Here is a 21,657-nt window from a genome sequence, read left to right as displayed (position 1 = left end):
ACGCAACACTCACCGGCAAGTCTGCAGCAGTAGGTATCGTTGAAGATACAGCTTTGCAAACAATTATGAAGTCACCTCACCTTGTCCGGAGAGGGAAGTGGAAAACACTGCCTTACCGGCGAAAGAACGCCGCAGCGTCCACCTGAACAAAAAATAACTCCTCTCATACGAGGAAGATATTTCCGTCGCAGCTCCTGGAGGGCGAACGTTCGCTGCTCCGACCAACAACGGCCGCGGAACTACTAGCAACGGAATGTACGTTTTAATATGAAGTATCTCGTAATGCTTTCAAAAGCACTCTGCGCGCGAGAAGTTGAAAAGGAAATGATCCCTGATGACACCGGAAGATATAACCTCGGTCCGGTCATCCAGGGGGTCACAGGTGACATTGTTGGTATACAATACTCGAACTGCGCATGCGCGAAGGGGAATATTCAGTGCTTAAGCACCGCCTCTGGCGGTCAGCAGGGATGAAATAGAACCCACAGGCTGTAGTGTCTGTCGCTAGAGTGTCTCTTGAGGCATCAGGGACTGAGGTTTACTCACTGCACTGTTGCTACTGTTACACTCACCCCCCTAAACCTCACGCCCCCGGGTCAAAGCACCAGTCTAACCTGCATTGTGTAGTCCCTTGTAGCTCGGGATCAAACCGGGAACCTCCGGCACAGAAGGCGGACGCTCTAGCGAGGAGGCTAAGACCCATGGGCCCTAGCATCTGTCGCTAGACTCTAGCGGCTAGAGCGTCTCTTGAGGCGTTCAGGGACTGAGTTTTACTCACTGCACAGTGCTACCTGCTGGCTGCTGTGGCTACACTTACCAATACTATACCAATACTACAGTACTATACCAATTTTGACTTATGTTTCCTTTTCTCCTAGGCTTCCAGCATGGCTGAGAGGACGCTGGAGCCGCTGGGGTCGACCGTCAGCATCCCCATGGAGGAGCCTAAACTCCCCGTTGGCGTGCCCCCAGAGGTGGCTCTGATCATCCACCGCAGCGCGCCCCCGGAGGCGCCCCTGCTCATCCACCTGAAGAAGGTGGAGAACCACATCACCGAGGCCCAGCGCTTCTCCCACCTGCCCCGCCGTTCCGCTGTGGACCTGGAGTTCACCGAGCTCTCCTACACTATCCGCGAGGGCCCCTGCTGGAGGAGAAGAGGTACTGCGAGTATGAGGGATGAGCAAGCAGCGCCCGTGATGATCAATATCAAAGAGGCATTTAAAAGCTTTCTCTGTTAAAAAAAAAAAAAGCTGTTTCTGATCTTTCTGACACCTCGCGCAGTGGCTAAGCTGCGGGCGAGGCCGCACAGCGCCTGAGCTGCGTCTGCGAACCCGCGGAGCGGGCAATTTCCATAACTGCACCCATGCCATATTATCTCCAGAGTCTCCACCCTAGGAATTGAAAATTTCTAGAAATGTGAGACATGGCATAAAAGAAAACACACAAGAGCAATAGGAATATAAATATGAAATACAGTCAGAAGGAAAAAACAACGGAAAATAAACTGTAGCAAATGTCAGTGCAGGGTGCTACGATGGCAATGAAGGTGTTAGTGGTAGCAGTACAGTTGTAAGGTATATGTTGATATCAAAATATTGCACTCAGTCTACATTCAGTCTGTCATGTTGCACAACTTTGTGCAGGGTAATGTGTGTGTGCAGCGCATATAGTGTGTGTGTTTATGCATTGTTGAGGACACAGTCTTATCGCCTGAGGAAAGAAGCTGTTCCTCCGCCGGCTGGTGTGTGTTTTGGGGGTCCTGTACCTCCTCCCTGAGGGCAGGATGGAGAACAGGCTGTTGTGCGGGTGAACTGGCTCCTTAATGATCCTCAGGGACCTCACGAGGCACTGCTGGGTGCAGTTCTGAACTTCCTGCAGACTGGGCAGCTCACACCCCGTGATGTGCTGGACTCCCTTTTGGAGGCAGCCTCAAGTGGCCATTTCAGGAACTACAGCTTTCAGTATCAATTCCTTGGCTTCCTCTGTCAAAGTCTGAGCTAGTCCACTGACACTGACACACACAGACGTCCAGCATGTTGTAGCAGGCAGTGTGCCTGTAGCCGTGCTGCGCTCAGCAGAGTTTAGACAGTAAATAATTGACACTCGCAGGTTGGCAAGCTCCTTTCCTCCGTTTCCCTTCCTTGTGTTCTCTGACGATATGGCAGCGAGTCAAACCCATGATTGATCCACTCATGAAATATGAATGGCATTTAAACTCACCGCCCTTATTAATGAGCAGACTTTGAGTCTCCAGCCTCTGGGTTGGTCATACCTCTCTGTCTTAGCTCAACCACCCACTGCTCACTTTAGCTCTATGTGTTTAGCAGGGCAGGGACGGGGGACTCTATGTACTGTACATTCTCCACTAGGGCTGGGTTAAAAGAAAATCAATATATATCGACATCGAATGGATATTAATTTGAAGGAACTGATATCAATTCATAAATCCCAATATCGATCTTTTAATATAATGCGTTTTCCTGTGGATGCTTGAAGCTTTAACCCCATTAGACTCGCGTGGTTTGGTTCCCTAAATATCTATAAACATTAATATTTTTAATAATGCACCAGGTTAGAGGGTTCCTTGTACAATTGACAGCATTAGTTCTTTGAGAATCTTTTTCATATCCAAGCAAAATTGGTATTAACTGAAATATCGATATTGAATCGAATCGGAAATCGAATCGGGACCTTGTGTATCGGAATCGTATCGAATCGGGAAATCAGTGGTGATACCCAGCCCTATTTTCCACCAGTTATACTTATGACAGGCCATACATGATCCAGTGCCTTTTTTCTTATGTTACTGTCAGACATCTTGTCTGATATCGATGTGCATTTTGAAAGGCTGGCAGAGGAATGTTTGTTGTTCACTGTGAAAGCAGAGTGTAGAGGTGACAAAAGAGCGGATCACAGAGAGCAAACAGGAACAACAATGGATTCCTGAGCAGCGGTCAACAGACAGCCTTTGTTCTTTCTATGGAGGCAGGTAGCACGTCATGTTTCCTCACTGTGTGTCATCTAAATCAACCTGTGCCTTCTCCCGCTGTTTATGTCTGCCTCAGCCTGTCAGTCTGATGATGCGTGAACAGGAAGTGTCTCAGCTTTAACAGAGAGAGCAGTGCCTCTGATAAGGAGGCTAGCTAGGGATGCACGAGATATCGGCAATCATATCGGTATCGGGCGATGTCAATTCTTATATCCTGTATCAGTCCGACGAGCAAAATAACAGCAATGTTATTGTCCAACATTTTCATGTTGAGAGGAAACAATATGGTAATTCTATAATTTATGGACTTTTCCAAATGTTCTGGAAATAAAGAAAGATATTACTTTTTCAAATTCACAGTGTTTCCATGTTTTTCAGTAGGCTATGTACAACACTCGACTATACTATAAACCTATTTTTATACAGATCATGACAACATCGGTAACAGCAATGTTAATATCGTTTATCGTATCAGCTAAAACTTCCATATTGGTGCACCCTTACTGGCTAGTCATTTCACTCCAGATAATTGGTAAATGGTAAATGGTAAATGGTAAATGGTAAGGGGCGGCTTTAGCTCAGGAGGTAGAGCGGGTTGGCCAATGACGCAAGGGTTGGCAGTTCGATCCCCGCTCCCTCCCAGCTGCTGTCGTTGTGTCCTTGGGCAAGACACTTAACCCTCCTTGCTCCCGATGGTGTGTAGGCACCCTGCGTGGCAGCCTGCCGCCATCGGTGCATGAATGGGTGAATGTAGACTATCTACTGATTGTAAAGCGCTTTGGATAAAAGCGCTATATAAATGCAGGCCATTTACCACTCCAGATAATTCCAATCTGACTGAGCCCCAAGACCCCCCCCCCCCCCCCCCGACACAGTCTAGGTCCCCTCAGCAGCTCCGCACATGCCCTGCTTAGCAGCTCCGCACATGCCCTGCTTTGCTTAACCCTTTTCTGCTCCTCCAACTGACAGAAAATCCCACGCCCCTTCATTATCAACTGACTGCTTCTATTTGACAGGCAGTTCATCCTGACGGATGGGATGAGGCCAGTGATATCTCTTTCATGAAACAAGCTGATGTCAGGACAGACCCTTTCTGCAGTGCATCACCCAAGGCTGAATGATACAGCTGGCACAGAGGAAAGATCACATGCAACACCAACAGCGAGTCTTGCACCCATAATTTCAGGAGGAAATGTGTCTGTCTTTGTGTCACTGAAATGCCCCTCGTGACTCATCCCTAAAAAAATGTCATTGGCGAGCAGATAGCCAAGAGGTGCTATGTGTGATTTCATTGTATTCCATAAAACATGACAAGTGCAAAGGGACCGGAGGAAGGTTAGGCGAGGCATGAGCCGCCCTCTATCTCCATCTGTTTTTGTAGGCTGTTCCTGGGGAGGGCAATCTTTTCTCCCTGTTATGATGAAGGCACTGTGACCTGCTTTCCTGTTGAGGGTATTCTCCTCCCAAGGGAGATTACTTAGTGGTGTAACACTAGCACAGCCATGGAGGAGGGAGAGAGTGTCTGTGTGTCTCTGTGTGTGTGTGTGTGTGTGTTTGTGTGTGTGTGTGTGTGTGTGTGTGAGAGAGTGAAAGAGAGAGAGAGAGTTAACATTCCTCTTGGTGATCTGCATTCTGTTATTTACTGCTGCTTGCTCTTCTCCATAAGGCTGGGTATTGCCACTGATTTCCCGATTCGATACGATTCAATATTGATATTTCAGTTACAATACTAATACTCATACTCACACTCATACTAATACTAATTTGCTTGGATATTAAAGAGATTCTTAAAGAACTAATGCTGTAAATTGTATACGGAAACCCTCTAATGTGGTGCATTATTAAAAAAAAAAAATGTTACAGATGTTTACCAGATCTTGTTGCGCTAAAAAAACAAACCATGCAATCTAATGGGGTTAAAACATCAAGCATCCACGAGAAAGATATTAAAAGATCAATATTTGGATTTATGAATCGATATCAGTTCCTTCAAATGAATATCGATTCGTATCAATAAAATGTTTTTGTTTTGTTTTGTTTTTTGTTATTTTACCCAGCCCATACTTCTCCACACTTGCTTCGATGATTTTTGTTTGTTAGGAAGAGGTGTGTTGTCATTTGTGGGAGATAAAATCCCAGCTTATACATGTTCTCCGCTGTTTAGACTGTGCCGCGTTTCAAAATGTATTACCATGCACAGCATTACTCCAAATTACAGCCATGATATGATCAGTAATCTGTGCTGCCAACTCACTAATGTTTTATCATGTCCTGGTAGGATGCTTATGAAAATGTATGATTACGTTTTCATCCAGTTTGAAGTGAAATGCTCACAGTTGTATAGGAATCTCCGATACGATATTGCTTTCACCTTTCATCTCTAGTATATGTTTGTTTAGGTAACACTTTATAATAACTGCACACTAAGCATTAGTTAAGTATTAGTAAATACTTAATTCATCAGTTATAAAGCATTGTTCATACATTACTAAGCATTTGTAAGTAATTCATAAACAGTTATACATGTTTTATTCCTGATTAATAAGCTATTTATAATGTACAGTATTTAACAATTGTATTTAATCTCATTTATACATGCTTTGTAAGGCTTAGATAGTCCTCACTTTAGATGAGGTCACACAAAATACTTAACTAACAACTACTAACTACCTTAATTATAGGGGTGGGGGGAAAAATCGATTCACCTAAGTATCGCGATTTTTAATGTCATGATTTTTTTAATCGATCTTTTATTCCAGAATCGATAATCGCAATTTTTTTTTTTTTTTTTTTTTTTTTTTGGTGCTTGCAGTCAGGCCACTCACTGAACAGCAGGCCAGGCGCCGCCTACTGGTTTACTAGTGGTTTTATTACTTTATTAGTTAGTCTGAAGTAATAATTACACTTCAGGGTTAAAGTGGGTGCATCTCATTGTAAAATTGGACTTCAAACGGCCCAAATCTGGCTTCAAACGGCCCAAATTGGGCTTCAAACGGCCCAAATTTCACGCGCGTCGGCCCATATCGGCCTGGCCTGCTTGCTATCTAATGCCCGGCCTGAATTATGATCCCAGTCCGCCCCTGTTTTTAACTATATCGCCCAGCCCTACTCATGATATATAATATACAGTCTCTAGTGTATGATTCAACTTTTCCCATGTTCTAATCTAGTGTAAAAAAGCAAACAAACTGAAAAAATAAAAGAAAAAAATAAACAAAAATCGCAATAAATCGTAATATCGAATCGCAATAATCGTAGAATCGCAATACTTAAGAATCGCAATATAAATCGAATCGACACCCAAGAATCGTGATAGTATCGAATCGGGAGATAAGTGAATCGCCACAGCCCTACTTAATTACATGGGGCATGCCTAGGGGGGGGCAAGGGGTGGCCCTGACCACACCCTGAAATCTGATTGGCCACCACAGGTGCACCCCAAAACCCTGAGGGCGCCAGCCCATGAAATAAACCTATCATGTGCACATGATAGCATGTGCAAATGAATTAATAGATTGTTATTAAAAAAATACAGTAACATTTTTGTTTCCCTACGGTGCAGCCAATGTATTTTGGCAAACAAAATAAATAATGGACACACAGAGGTCAAACTGCCACACATCTTCTCAATGCATTGATACAAAGTTGACCAAACAGTCTGTTGTCCAAAGAGTTTGTGTATTCTTTATGGTTAGGATTAGGTTTGAGAAGTGGTTAGTACATTAAAGCAACACACTTTCATTTTCCGTACACTTTTGTTTGTTGAAAACCAGTATTCCTGGTGTGGGGTTTGAACTACCACTGGTGTCATTGGTGACCGCCCCACCCTCATCTCTGCTTTTTGATTGATTCCCCATACATTACTGTTAAGACTCCCTGGGTTCTATCGTTGCAACGGCCTAAAAACTGCCCTTAGCGCCAGGCGCAGCGCAGATTAGTGGGTGTGGACCAGCGCACTCGATATTTTGGTGTCGGCGCTACACGCGGCCTTAAGCATTATAACCACGCCTTTTAAGCGTAAAATTATGCACAACCTGCTCATTGGAGAAGTGCAGTAAACGAATCACAAGCTTCCCTTTTAAGCTCCAATTCCACGGAGCGATCCAGTCCAGTCAGAAAAGCCGACCAAATCCCTCTGAGCTCCCCCCCTCCCTTTCATCGCTGTCTGTCTCCATAATTATGGAGACATAATTATTCCATATTATTATGCTTCTCAAACCAATCTCACTGCAGTTTAAATACTGCAAGCATGTAAATACGCTACACTATAGCAAGATCAAAGTGAAAAGAATGTTCTAAACGCATTGGCTAGAAAAATATAGCCTATCCCTATGTGGCCTATGTCATAATGAGATTAGATTGGTGAAAGTTTGTCCAGATTAGAATGATATCGTTTTCTCTCGCTACCTTTTCTTCTCCAGTGCTGCAGATGATGCACATAAATATAGCCTACATTATGTAAAGAACAGTGTTACGGCTGTCACTCATCTAAATCACGTTAAATCTGCGAGGGATATACTGTATATACCACCTGGATTACATATATGTTTCACATAGGGTTGTGTTTGGATTTCTATGTTTTATTTTGGCCAATATTGAAATGTTCAAGAATTGCATGCGAGCTCAACAGCCTCTGAATTACAGGGGCTCAAAACTAGATAGAACAACTTTTTTTCCATCGGTCTTTGTGCCTGTCTGACGCGCGAGAGAACAACTTTTTTTCCATCGGTCTTTGTGCCTGTCTGACGCGCGAGAGAGCGGGAGAGAGAGAGAGAGAGATAGAGACGCGTGAGAGAGAGGGGGAGAGAGTGTGAGATCGGCAGAGGAGAGCTGTGCGTAAATACGCACAGTAATATCCGTGGCGCACTGAATAAGGCCTGGTTTTGAAAAGCGCTAAGCGCTAAATTAACGCCAGGGGGGAAGATATCGTTAGGCCGGTATTTAAGGCCGAAACATCCATTCTGGCCTATTCTGGCACTGCGCCACGCCTCTTTGGCGTAAAGCGCATTTCGGGGCCTAAAACCATGTTGCTATCTTCCTGAGGCAGGCGCAAGGCGCGTTTATTTGCGTTTAATGCCAGTTTTTGCGCCTAAGGCCAGTGGGAAGATAGGGGGCCCTATCTGTATTACAATGAGCTTTCATCAATCACTGTGAGAGATCAGACTGGCCCAATTGAGTGACAGTGCTTAGCCTGCTGAGGACCCCATACTATTACATCTATGTGGGTGTGTCACAGATGGACAATTGACCTCAGCAATGCATGGAGGTGAGCTAACCATGTCGCCACAGTGAGTGATCAGGATGCACCTCCAGCCATAACTCAGATAAGACTCTTAGCATGTATGACCTGCAGCACCGGGGTTAGATCCTCTGTTAGCATGCATGACCTGCAGCACCGGGTTAGATCCTCTGTTAGCATGCATGACCTGCAACGCCGGGTTAGATCCTCTGTTAGCATGTACGACCTGCAGCGCCGGGTTAGATCCTCTGTTAGCATGTACGACCTGCAACGCCGGGTTAGATCCTCTGTTAGCATGTACGACCTGCAGCGCCGGGTTAGATCCTCTGTTAGCATGCATGACCTGCAGCGCCGGGTTAGATCCTCTGTTAGCATGCATGACCTGCAGCACCGGGTTAGATCCTCTGTTAGCATGTACGACCTGCAACGCCGGGTTAGATCCTCTGTTAGCATGTACGACCTGCAACGCCGGGTTAGATCCTCTGTTAGCATGTACGACCTGCAGCGCCGGGTTAGATCCTCTGTTAGCATGTACGACCTGCAACGCCGGGTTAGATCCTCTGTTAGCATGCGTGACCTGCAGCGCCGGGTTAGATCCTCTGTTAGCATGTATGACCTGCAACACCGGGTTAGATCCTCTGTTAGCATGCGTGACCTGCAACGCCGGGTTAGATCCTCTGTTAGCATGTATGACCTGCAGCGCCGGGTTAGATCCTCTGTTAGCATGTACGACCTGCAACGCCGGGTTAGATCCTCTGTTAGCATGTACGACCTGCAGCGCCGGATTAGATCCTCTGTTAGCATGTACGACCTGCAGCGCCGGGTTAGATCCTCTGTTAGCATGTATGACCTGCAGCGCCGGGTTAGATCCTCTGTTAGCATGCGTGACCTGCAGCGCCGGGGTTACAGTAGATCCTCTGTTAGCATGTACGACCTGCAGCGCCGGGTTAGATCCTCTGTTAGCATGCATGACCTGCAACGCCGGGTTCGATCATCATCCTCTGTTAGCATGCACGACCTGCAGCGCCGGGTTATATCCTATGTTAGCATGCACACCCTGCAGCGCCGGGTTAGATCCTCTGTATGCAGCACATGTCAAGGCAGGACTGACAGGGGGCCGCGCTGCTGTCTGACTGCTTTGCTCTTGTGAGGGTTAGAGGGGGCTGGCGACTCCACTGGGACCCCTAATTACACAACCTGAGACAGGAATAGGAGGGTGGCGCGGGAGGGGGGAGGGCCTCCACCTGAACTCCAGCTGACTCACTTTCTCACCGCCAGGATGATATGGAGGTGTTTTAATGAGTGGATTTATGCATGCATGCATGGCCAAGCAGATTTACCATGATGAGTGTAAGGCCCGTATCTAGCCTGCTACATTAGGGTGGGCTGGTAGGGGGCAACTTTGGCGGTAGGTTGCCAAAAGTTGTGCTGTCTGCAAGGGCAGCGCTGAAGAAAATTTGACATTTTTTGGACTTTCATCCAAGAATATTTAATTTTAAATTAACATTAGGATTATACTGTTGTGATGTCATTATTGAGTATCTTCTCCTTTTCTCACTCACTTTCATGTAAGCACCTGCTCTCCCTTTAGTCGTTTTACACTACAACAGACAGCAATACAGGCATAAACACTGAACGTATTATTATTATTATGGAAAACCAGATTATGATGAAAATCAAACACTTTTGAAGAGTATGAAATAAGATTAGAGCTGGGAAGCACAAACTATTTTTTTATGCATTTTGTTGCTGTTATAAACACAAGACAGCCAAATCCAACAATTTCAAAAATCCCATCTCTTGCCACCAGCACCCTCAGCACCCACCTTCCGGCTCCCTTCATTATATTCTAATTTATAAAGAATGATTTGAAGCAGGGTGTAGAAGCCATTTCCAGAGTTAAGTGCAATTGGGGACACCAATTGTTCCAGTAGGAGTCACCATTCTGTTTTGGGTCACCAAACTGTAAGTAGGAACTTTCACTCAGGTGACAGGCCAATGTTTACATTATTATTGTCAAAACTATTCGCAAACTATGTACAAAACTATTGCTATATTTCCAAGACGTTTAGTCTTATTCAAACTCAAACTGAAAAGTGACAAAGAAAACTACCGTACTTTGAAAGCAGATTGACTTGCACCTGGCATGGTTTTGCGCAGCCATGACTTGGAGCCTTGCCGGCGCCGAGCGGCGACAGCGAGACTGTGCATACAGCGAGACTGTTCATACTCGAACGTAACTCATTCAAAACACGTCCAAAACGTTATCGTGTCGTTTACCAAGAACTTGCAATCATGTCGGTGGGGGAACATTTTATTGTCCCTCCATTTCAAAACTCATTCCGGTGAGCCTGCAGAAGGCTTTGCTAGATGAGGGACAAGCACATTAAATGAGGAAATGGCATTTCCTCATTCCTCACAACAATGAGTTGACGGCGCAGAGTCACATTTTCGACGAGCTGCATGCCCCCTACGCCGAGCTTCGCCGATAGGACGCCCAGCTGCGGTGACCCCCTCGGCGCAGTCAGCGCCGTCGATTTCGCTCGAGCATAATTTGCGCTTATAAGCGCAAATTATCCGCTGCTCCGGAACTACTCTGCCGGGACCAGGAGGCTCTGGCACGTGGAGGGACTGGGCTCTGTGGGTTGCCCCCTGTCCGGGCTCCTTCTACGTCTCACCAGGTCCAGGACCTGTGCGTTGCACCAGACTCCCCCGCTCCAAACATTTCGGTATGATGTTTCTTGGGCCGTGGTGGTACTGCAGCCTCCACTTGCGGCTTGAATGGCCCTCCTAAAAGGCCTCCTGTGGATTTGTTGGGCTTGTTGAGCAATATAAACAAAAAATAAATATTACTTATGGATGTTCACAATGCCTTTTGGAGGCAATGGGAGCCACAGTGTACGCTAAACACAATACAAAATAGTTTTGTGAATGGTAAATAGTATGTGTTAATACAAAGATGGTCAATTAAACAAAGAAAAAGCAAATTAATGTAAGTATAATTTGATATCTATTTGTTCCTGTGTTCTTGATTCATAATTAAGGGAGAAAGTAGCTGACAATCGTCTTGACTATTTCGTGAATAGATGGTTCTCCAATAGGGACAGAAATAGATGTAAAAAAAAATGTCTGAGAATGATTGATGGGGATAATTACAGAGCAATTACCTATAGCATTACGAGTAATTAAGCTTGTTGTCTCTCTCAGGTTACAAGGCCCTGCTCAAGTGTCTGTCAGGAAGATTCAACAGCAGAGAGCTGATTGGCATCATGGGGCCCTCTGGAGCCGGCAAGTCCACTCTGATGAATATTCTGGCTGGGTACAGGTGAGAACGGCTGAAATTCTCTTTTGTCTTGGTATATTCACATGGTTTTGGCTTAACTTGGCCGATATATTGTGCGTAGAATGTGGTCACAAGCTCATTTTCTGTCTGTTTGGAAACAGGGAGACGGGCATGAAGGGCCAGATCATGGTGAACGGGCGACCGAGGGACCTGAGGACCTTCAGGAAGATGTCCTGCTACATCATGCAGGATGACATGCTGCTACCACACCTCACTGCACGGGAGGCCATGATGGTGAGGTCACCTACAACACTTTTTTGTTTTCGCTAAATTACTCTGAGCCTGTGTCACTTTCACGTGTAGTATGGTGGATATGTCTGCATGGTGGATATGTCTGTATGGTGGATATGTCTGCAGTGGTGCGCCGTGTTACAACTGTACCACCGATGTGGAACAATATTAACCCGCTGCAGGACAGTTGTAACAGTGCATAAATGCATTAGGGACCCTACTGCATTAATGCACTGTCCTTAATGCCTTTGTGCACTGTTACTATCCTGCAAAAGCCACACCTGCTTTCTTATTAAAAAAAAACTAAACTCACTTGTGTGCACAAGTCAGAAAGACTGTTAACAGATCAACAGAAGGTTATTATCCAAAAATAGATTTGTAGATTTTTTTTTTTGAACTGGTAAGATTTCTTAGAAAAACCTTTCTGGTTTCATATCTTCACGTACCTTGTACAAATGTAGATTTTTGCCATATTTTCGCTCATATCTTGAAAGTGACAGCTCTGTTCCCCATTTTTTTTAAAGGAATTGAGATGACAGGTATTAGGCTTGGGCGGTAATATACCTGGGTATACTGGAGTATTTCGAAATCCCGACGGTATGATTTTCAATACCGTCAAAAACAGTTTTCTATCTTTTTTGTTCAGCCAAAATAGTTTATTTGCCTGTGCTGGGCTTATAGCCTAAATTATTTTTATTCATTTATTACACATAGGTGTTGCAACTGTACCGATGTTACAATTATACCACTTTATCCCTACCCCATTGAATCTTACTGTTCAGGACCAAAATGTAACTAAATCACATGTGTAATAATAATAATAATAATAATAATAATAATAAATAATAATAATAATAATAATTGGTGTCTGCAGGTGTCTGCCCATCTGAAGCTGAATGAGAGTTTGCAGGTCAAAACAGAACTTGTAAGTTTCAATTGATTGGTTGCATTTCAGTGATCGCCTTGCAATTGTGTCAGTCATCCTCTATGTAATCACCCTACGTTCCTGTGTGTGTGTGTGTGTGTGTGTGTGTGTGTGTGTGTGTGTGTGTGTGTGTGTGTGTGTGTGTGTGTGTGTGTGTGTGTGTGTGTGTGTGTGTGTGTGTGTGTGTGTGTGTGTGTGTGTGTCCCAGGTGGATGAGATCCTGACTGCTCTGGGCCTTCAGGAGTGCGCCCAGACCCGGACCATCTCTCTGTCTGGTGGTCAGTGTAAGAGACTGGCCATTGCCCTCGAGCTGGTCAACAATCCTCCTGTCATGTTCTTTGACGAGCCCACCAGGTAAGAGATGACTCATCTATTTCGATTAGAGGGCATCTGGCTAGTGTAGAGCTAAAAGCTCTCACCTACCACCACGGAGACCCGGGTTCATTACCTGGTAGCAGTACTTCCAGCTTGGTCAGACGTTCCTACAGACACAATGGGAAGCCAGCGGGGTATGAATCCTGGTCGCTGCACTAGTGCCCCTTCTGGTTGGTCAGCGCACCTGTTAGGGGGGAGGGGAACTGTGGGGAATAGGGTGATCCTCCCACGTGTTATGTCCTGCCGATGAAACTCCTGTAACATGTATGGGAGGAAGCATGTGCTAGTCTACAACTCTCCCCAGATCGGCAGAGGGGGTGGAGCAACGACCGGTACAGGGAATTGTATTGAAATTATATATATATATATATATATATATATACATATATATATATATATATATATATACATATATGTGTGTGTATATATATGTATATACTGTATATATCAATTTGATTTCCACAAAACATGAGTCAACCAAACTGATACTGCATATGTCTGTCTCTCATCTCTCTCTTTGACTGTCCTCTTGTCTTGCGTATCCCATCCCAGTGGTCTGGACAGTTCATCCTGCTACCAGGTGGTGTCCCTCATGAAGTCTCTGGCTCAGGGGGGGCGGACAATCATCTGCACTATCCATCAGCCCAGCGCCAAGCTCTTTGAGATGTTTGATAAGGTAACTTGAGTGCTTACAGTGCTGGACAACTCTCGTTTTCCATTAGCCACTTCTCAGACCGTGGCACTGGGTAACATGATGTATATTTCAGCTATAGTAGCTAGCTGACAATCTGTGCAGTGGTCAATCTCCAGGCCTGCTGTTATGTCCATTGTTCATGTATTATTCAGAAAGCCAGTGTGTTGATTACTCTGTATCTGTGTTATTCCTCCAACAGCTGTACATCCTCAGTCAGGGCCAGTGCATCTACAAGGGCACCGTCCCGTACCTCATCCCTTACCTGAAGAACTTGGGCCTTCACTGCCCCACTTACCACAATCCTGCCGATTTCAGTAAGTGCAGGAATAGGGATGGGTATCGTTTCGTATTTTTCCCATACCGGTGCTAAAACAATACTTTTAAAATGGTACAGTGCCTAAACGATACTTTTTAAAATTGTAAATGGATTTAAAGGTGTTTTTTACATTTAAAGAGGATTTCAAGCAGCACATTGTTAGTGAAGGTGCATGCAGCGCCAGTTTTGCAGCACCAGAGGGTGGATATTTCACAGTTTGGGTATGGCACCTAAATGAGGCACCTGCTGTAAATCTGTGTTGCAATTCGGTACCAGTAGTACTGGTTGTAAAGATACCGGTACCATAGTGGTACCTGGTTTCTGTACCCAAACCCTATGTAGAAATTCCTTGAGTATGTGTGCAGCTGTGCGTGTGTCATGTGTTGAGCGGTGTCTGTGCTCACAAGCGTGCCCTCTCTCTGTCCCCAGTCATCGAGGTGGCCTCAGGGGAGTATGGGGACCTGAACCCAGTGCTGTTTGAGGCAGTCCAGGGAGGACTGTGCTCAGAGGAGGGCAAGAAGAACTCCAGTGACAAAAGTGACTCTTCCTGTCACTCCCAGGTTCACAGTGTGAGTGACATGCCCCTTATCACATACTAAAGAAAAAAACAGGCCCTACAACCATACAGCCTTTTATTCATTTTAAAGTATTGTTCATTGACAGGAAATTGCATAACATTTTGTCAATTTCCTGCAGTGATTTTTGGTAGATTACCTGCATTCATTAAACACTGATTGATATACTTTAATTATTGCTTGTAGTGCAAGTTGCATCTACAGAGCCATAGTGTTATGGGAATGAAGGATGGCTTTCTCATAAATCAATGATAATGTTATTCTTTGTTGCACTCAGATCCAGGTAGACTCAATAGATTTTAATTTGATTTCGAAAGCATACAATACTTTTTTCAGATTTTTGGATGAGTTCTTCAATTATTATTATTATCATCGTCATTATTATTGTATGTGCAAAAGGTGCTTCAGAGGTATTCCTCCTTGTCGGCTTGTGTGAAAAGCCAGATCCTCTGCAACAGCAAAACCGTTTCAGCACCAAAAACCCATAATAACCATTTACTGCCAACATGCTGTTACAGTAATTAGCCATGAACTCTCTCCCAGGATAAGGAAAGAGAATGGTGCTTCTTTGCGATGAACTATGCATTACCCTTTGCAGTCCATCTTATGACTTATTCCCCCCCCCCCAAGCATCTCAGCCACTTTCTCCTCTCCTCGTCTCTTGCTATTGATCTCTGTCTCCTCCGCCTCTCTCAGCTTCCTTTCCCTCTCCTCCTCTGCCTCTCTGCTTGATAAGGCTCTCTTGATAAGTGCATCAGCCAAATGCCTCAAGTGTCAATGTAAATCTCACATGGTGTGGGCGGCCGGGTAGTGCAGTGGTAGATTCCCTGCCTACCAATACAAGGGTCGCAGGTTACCTCCAGCTTAGTCTCAACGCCAGACCCATGAGAGTTCTTACGCTGAATACAACAGCAGTAGCGAGCACACTTCAAAATTGAAGTCAGTCAAGGTGCACGGCCAAGGTAGAAACGTACAGAAAAGAACAAAAGGCCAGCACTCAAAACAGTCCTTTAGGTTTTTTAATACTTAGCTTGTACAGCAGCACAATGAACACGTTTCAGCGGATAGCCTTCATCAACGCTGATGAAGGCTACCCGCTGAAACGCGTTTGTTGTTGCTGTATACAAGCAAGTATTAAAAAACCTAAAGGACTGTTTTGAGTGCTGGCCTTTTGTTCTTTTCTGTAAGTTCTTACGCTGATACACTACGTTACTGCATGCTGCAGAGCTCTCTCTGGGTCTGGGACACTTTCCCTCAGAGGGCTGGTTATGGGAGGGAACCGTTCACTTGGCCAGTCATATGCCAGTGATGGCTTCAGTCCTCTCCAATCAGTAACGACTTTGCGATCAGACAACACGGGAGGCGCAGCCCATTTTTCGAACCGCTCTCTCATCGGTGCTACGACCTGTCACTCATTAAATTTCAACCCGCCTTCAAAACCAGCAGTGGCTGTTAACTGGCACAGACTCACTTATGTAGTATGCGGAGCACAGCGATTCAACGTAATATTTGAGTCTGGGGAGAGACTACCTCCAGCTTTGCCGGGTGTCCATACAGGCACAATTGGCCATGTCTGCGGGTGGGAAGCCCGATTAAGGGTATGTGTCCTGGTCGCTGTGCTAGTGCCTCTCCTCTGGTCGGTCGCCCTCCAGATTGTCCACTTCTTTGATTGTTTGTTTAAGATTTAACATATTGATCAACAATAGTGACATGTATGTTAACAGGTACCAGCCTCTTTACTTTATATTAACCTATACTGACTTCTCTGCTTCTACTCCAAAATCTCTGCATTCATTCATCACCTAAACTAGAGTATGGTGCAGAGATGTGTGTTTTCTGTGAACTTTTATTGATGTAGGGACAAAATGCATATTAATTTTGACACTTCAGCATTAATAATTTGGCATCGGTCTGGGACATTTTGGCACCACTTTGGAATTTGGAACCAGTCCCATAATAGCTACCTGATAGCTGATATGCAAGCATAATAATCTCAGAAAATAACACAACTTTCTTATGTGACATGATAAATACACACATTATTTAGGCTGCATGACAACACTAGACTTTCCACTCAATCAATGTTGTGTGAACTGCATGAATCCGACTGCTTGCATTCTTCTACTAATTTTTACTCATAAACTACAAACTTTTAATATACATAACGGAATCTGTGTCCCCTCTCTCTTTCTCCACAGGACACGGGAACCATTGAGAAACACAGCTTTGCCACCAGTACATTCACACAGTTCTGCATCCTGTTCAAAAGAACCTTACTTACAATATGCAGGGACACGGTAAATCAATTAATTTATGAGTTTTTGATTTTCAAATGATGTTAAATCAGAGAAAAGAGAATGGTCGGATTGATAAAGGTAAAAAAGTTAATCCAATCATGGGTGTCCGGGTAGTGCAGCTGTAGATTCCCTGCCTACCAACACAAGGGTCGCAGGTTTGAGCCCCCGTGTTTCCTCCGGCTTGGTCGGGTGTCCATACAGGCACAATTGGCCGTGTCTGCGGGTGGGAAGCCGGATTAAGGGTATGTGTCCTGGTACCTGCACTACTGCCTCCTCTGGTCGGTCGGGGCGCCTGTTTTGGGCGGAGGGGAACTGGGGGGAATAGCGTGATCCTCCCACATGCTACGTCCTGGGCTCCTGGCAGTGAAACTCCTTACTGTCACGTGAAAAGAAATGGCTGTCGACTGCACATGTGTCGGAGGAAGTATGTGCTAGTTTACAACTCTCCCCAGATCAGTAGAGTGGGTGGAGCAATAGATAGCAGGGGGAATTGGCCAAGTACAATTGGGCAGAAACCCAGGATGAAAATATGAAAAAACTTTATGAATTTTTGTTAACCAATCATCGGATGCTGCTTGAACAGGTCGCACTTCAAAATTAGATCCAGGTCTCAATTCACCTGTATAAATAAAGGTTAAATAAAATAAAATAAATCGGTATCAGATGAAGAGTTGAGTTGTGCTGATGTGTTTGGTGATGTGTTTGGTGATCTGTGTTGTTGTGCTGATGTATTTGGTGATGTGTGTTGTTGTGCTGATGTGTTTGGTGATGTGTGTTGTTGGTTGATGTGTTGGTTGATGTGTGTGTGTTTTCAAGGTGTTGACCCACCTCAGGGTGATGTCCCATCTATTTGTTGGAGTGCTGATTGGCCTGCTCTATCTCAACATCGGCAACGATGCCAGCAAGGTCTTCAACAACACAGGCTTCCTCTTCTTTTCCATGCTATTCCTCATGTTTGCTGCCCTGATGCCCACTGTCCTCACCTGTAAGATGCTCAGCCTGGGGAGGGTTTGGAAACCTTATTTGGGCACGTTGATATTCTGTTTTGACTAAAAGGTCCTAATGACTTGTAACATCATTCCCCAGTCCCTCTGGAGATGTCTGTGTTTCTAAGGGAACATCTCAACTACTGGTACAGCCTGAAGGCCTACTACCTGGCCAAGACCATGGCTGACATACCATTCCAGGTAACAATTACAGCCATGCAACAGACCGTGAACGAGGCAGACAAGACTGCACCATCTTGAACTTGTGGAGCTAAAAGATTTCCTCGTCTTTCACAGGTGATTTGTCCGATCATATACTGCAGTATAGTGTACTGGATGACTGAGCAGCCTCCAGAGGCAGGTCGTTACTTGCTCTTCATGGCCTTGTCCACATCCACGGCCCTGGTCGCTCAATCCCTGGGTCTGCTTATAGGGGCTGCATCCACCTCGCTGCAGGTAGGAACCCCCGCATGCCAACGTGTATCTACTGCTAACAGATTTGATTAAAAAGAGCTTTAATCGCCTGGGACTTTACAAAATTCAAGCTTTGTGGTGAGAAACTCTGTCAGAATTCTAAACCAAGTTAGGAATGTTTTGAGTCTACCAGATGTTTCTGTCCACACACCAATCTGTTTCAATCACTCTTTTTTGCCTCCGTGGTCAGTCAGAAACTACCATGCCTGGAGTGAGAACGGGCTAGTTTCCATCAAAGACCTATACATAGATGGTAATTTTGCATCCTTTGATCTACTGAAAAGGAAGTTTGAGTTGCCCGACAGGAACTGGCTCAGATTCCTGCAAATCAGAAATCATGTTCGATCCAAGATTCAAACGGCGCTCCCAAATGAACATGCCTTTTTCGATGTTTTGCTGTGCCCTCCTCACTCCAGACACCTTATTTCTAGATTTGTATGTCTGTTTGATGGCTGCACTATGGCCTCTACTGAGAGGATTAGAGAAGCATGGCAGGGGGAACTTGGTATTGAATTATCTGACATTATATGGGAAAGGAGTTTGTCTGTGGTACAACTCTGCTCAGTCAATAGTAGACACCAGCTGATTCAATTTAAAGTTACTCATCATCTTCACTATTCTAAGCGCAAGTTGCACAAGTTCTTCCCCTCTGTCTCACTACTGTGTGACAGGTGTCAGGTGTCAGAGGGCACTCTGTCTCATGCCTTCTGGTTCTGCCCTTCACTGTCGGGGTTCTGGGCCAAAATATTTGACTGGTACTCTAAGGCCTACAAAATTACCCTTCTGCCGGAGGCAGAACTCGCCATCTTCGGCTGCTCGGAGACCTCTCTGAACTTCCCTACAGCTGTGCAACAGTCTCTGACACTGGGGACAACTGTTGCCAAAAAACTAATTCTGAAAGAATGGAAGTCCCCCTCTTCACCTTCTTTCCAACTGTGGTTGACGGATATGATCTCTGTTATAAGGATGGAGAGGCTCAGATCCTTGAGAACCAACTCACTTAAAAAGTTTCTAACTATTTAGGACCCGTTTCTGGCCTACCTCGACGAGGTTAGGGGGCGGTGGGTGACTTGCCCTGTTGGTTTCTGTTGGATGCCCATGCGTGACATCTCCGAGGGCGGCTGTAGCTCAGGAGGTAGAGGGGGTCGTCACTAATCGCTTTGGATGAAAGAGGTCGGTGGTTCGATTCCCGGCTCCTCCAGTCTGCATGTCGAAGTGTTCTTGGGCAAGATACTGAACCCCAAATTGCTCCTGATGGTGTGCCAGCACCCTGTGTGGCAGCCTGCCACCATCGGTGTATGAATGGGTGAATGTACCTACTGATTGTAAAGCGCTTTGGATAAAAGCGCAATATAAATGCAGGCCATTTACCATTTACCATCTTTTACAAGTATATAAGCACCTTATGGATGGTAGCACCACATTATGATAACTGTTGATATATGTATGTTTTTGTTTTCCGTTACCGTGTCTGAGCTTGTTCATTTTTGTTCATATACTGTATATTGTTAAAACTGAAAATTAAATATATAAAAAAAGAGCTTTAATCGACAACAGTTTAGCTATTAAAATAGTCAGTAAGTCAGTCATCTCATTCACTTACAACAGCAATGTTATACTTTTTTGTTTTGTTTGTTTTGTTTTGTGTGTCCCTGAACAATGTGCTTTCGCTCCCCAGGTGGCAACCTTCGTGGGTCCAGTCACAGCTATACCCGTGCTCCTCTTCTCTGGCTTCTTTGTCAATTTTGACACCATCCCCAAGTACCTGCAGTGGAGCTCTTATGTGTCCTATGTCAGGTATCCTCAGCCATTACTGCCATCATCCACACAATGTAAAAAAAAAAATCCTTCCCCCAGGTTAGCTTTCCAAGAATATAAAGCCTCTATCTACTGTAGCCACTTTAAATGGCTGAAAACAGGCTATTATTGATCTTTGTCTTCAGAGCTTTAAATTGATATATGACAGTGGTTAAGACATTATTTTCTGTGAATTGAATTGCATTTTCATCAAACCTTTTCTGACCTAAAATGGTTCTCCTTTCAATTTCAGTGAGTATTAGATTAGATTAGATGTAGCGCGGCTGTGGGGTGGCTGTAGCTCAGGAGGTAGAGCGGGTCGTCCACTAATCGCTTTGGATAAAAGAGGTCGGTGGTTTGATTCCCGCCTCCTCCAGTCTGCATGTCAAAGTGTCCTTAGGCAAGATACTGAACCCCAAATTGCTCCTGATGGTGTGCCAGCACCCTGCGTGCTAGCCTGCCGCCATCAGTGTATGAATGGGTGAATTAACCTACTGATTGTAAAGCGCTTTGGATAAAGGCGCTATATAAATGCACGCCATTTACCATTTAGATGTACTTTATTATCCACAAGGGAAATTGATTTTGTTCCGGTCAGTACAAGCAGACAAGACAATTTATAAAATAAGTAGATAAGACTAAGATCACAACAAAAAAGATCACAGTAAAAGCACACACACACACACACACACACACACACACACACACACACACACAAAAAGATTCACACGTAGATTGTCTTTGTGGTGTGAACCAGGTATGGCTTTGAGGGAGTGATCCTGTCCATCTATGGGATGAACCGGTCAGAGCTGGAGTGTGTGAGTGGCCTGGTGTGCAAATTCCAAAAGCCAGAGGAGGTCCTGCAGCTGCTGGATGTGGAGGATGCCAAGATCTACGTGGACTTCTTGGTGTTGGGGGCTTTCTTCCTGGTCCTCAGACTGGCCACCTACCTGGTCCTACGCTACAAGGTCAAGTCGGAGCGTTAAGATGTCCATAGTCAACCACTCACGGATTTGGATGCCACACATATGCCTGCAGTAAGAGACAGTAAGCAAACCTGTAGTCTCTCTCTCTGTCTCTGTCTCTCTCTCTCTCTCTCTCTCTCTCTCTCTCTCTCTCTGCCACACATGTACAAACGCATACTCACACACACATACACACATACAAACACCTACATTAGAATAAACACAGCACACTATCATCCGAAAGCTGTGCCACATCATCGCCCAAACTGTACAGTACGCTATTATCTTTGAAACAGTTTGTTACTGAAGGAAAGGGAAGATCAGTTGAGACGATGGAGTGTTGTTTTCCTCCTTTGCCCATAATTAGTTGTCCTCCAATTAATAGTATTTTTGTTAAGAGTATTTAATGATCACCGAATGTTGTGTAACTGCACCATACAGTACATGAACA

At 44.9% G+C, this 21,657-nt stretch overlaps 1 protein-coding gene across 2 annotated transcripts; it reads left to right on the top strand.

The window, feature by feature from the left end:
- Nucleotides 1-887: 887 nt before the first annotated feature.
- abcg4a (ATP-binding cassette, sub-family G (WHITE), member 4a) lies at nt 888-21,227 on the top strand (the record flags this gene model as incomplete). Of its 2 annotated transcripts, none has more annotated exons than XM_083636113.1 (14): nt 888-1,158; nt 11,436-11,553; nt 11,673-11,805; nt 12,677-12,727; nt 12,936-13,081; nt 13,655-13,778; nt 13,996-14,110; nt 14,542-14,681; nt 16,886-16,984; nt 17,801-17,969; nt 18,071-18,171; nt 18,268-18,426; nt 20,123-20,241; nt 20,999-21,227. In XM_083636113.1, the coding sequence occupies 14 exons, from the start codon at nt 888-890 to the stop codon at nt 21,225-21,227; spliced, it is 1,974 nt and encodes a 657-aa protein (XP_083492239.1). The 2 variants fall into 2 exon arrangements, with proteins under 2 accessions (XP_083492239.1, XP_083492238.1); XM_083636112.1 differs by having other exon boundaries at nt 888-1,167.
- Nucleotides 21,228-21,657: the final 430 nt, after the last annotated feature.

This window comes from Poromitra crassiceps (assembly GCF_964638095.1).
Source record: "Poromitra crassiceps genome assembly, chromosome: 1".
Classification (NCBI taxonomy): Eukaryota; Metazoa; Chordata; class Actinopteri; order Beryciformes; family Melamphaidae; genus Poromitra; species Poromitra crassiceps.
The sequence above is the reverse complement of the archived record's forward strand: the minus strand, read 5'-3'. Positions and strand labels throughout refer to the sequence as shown.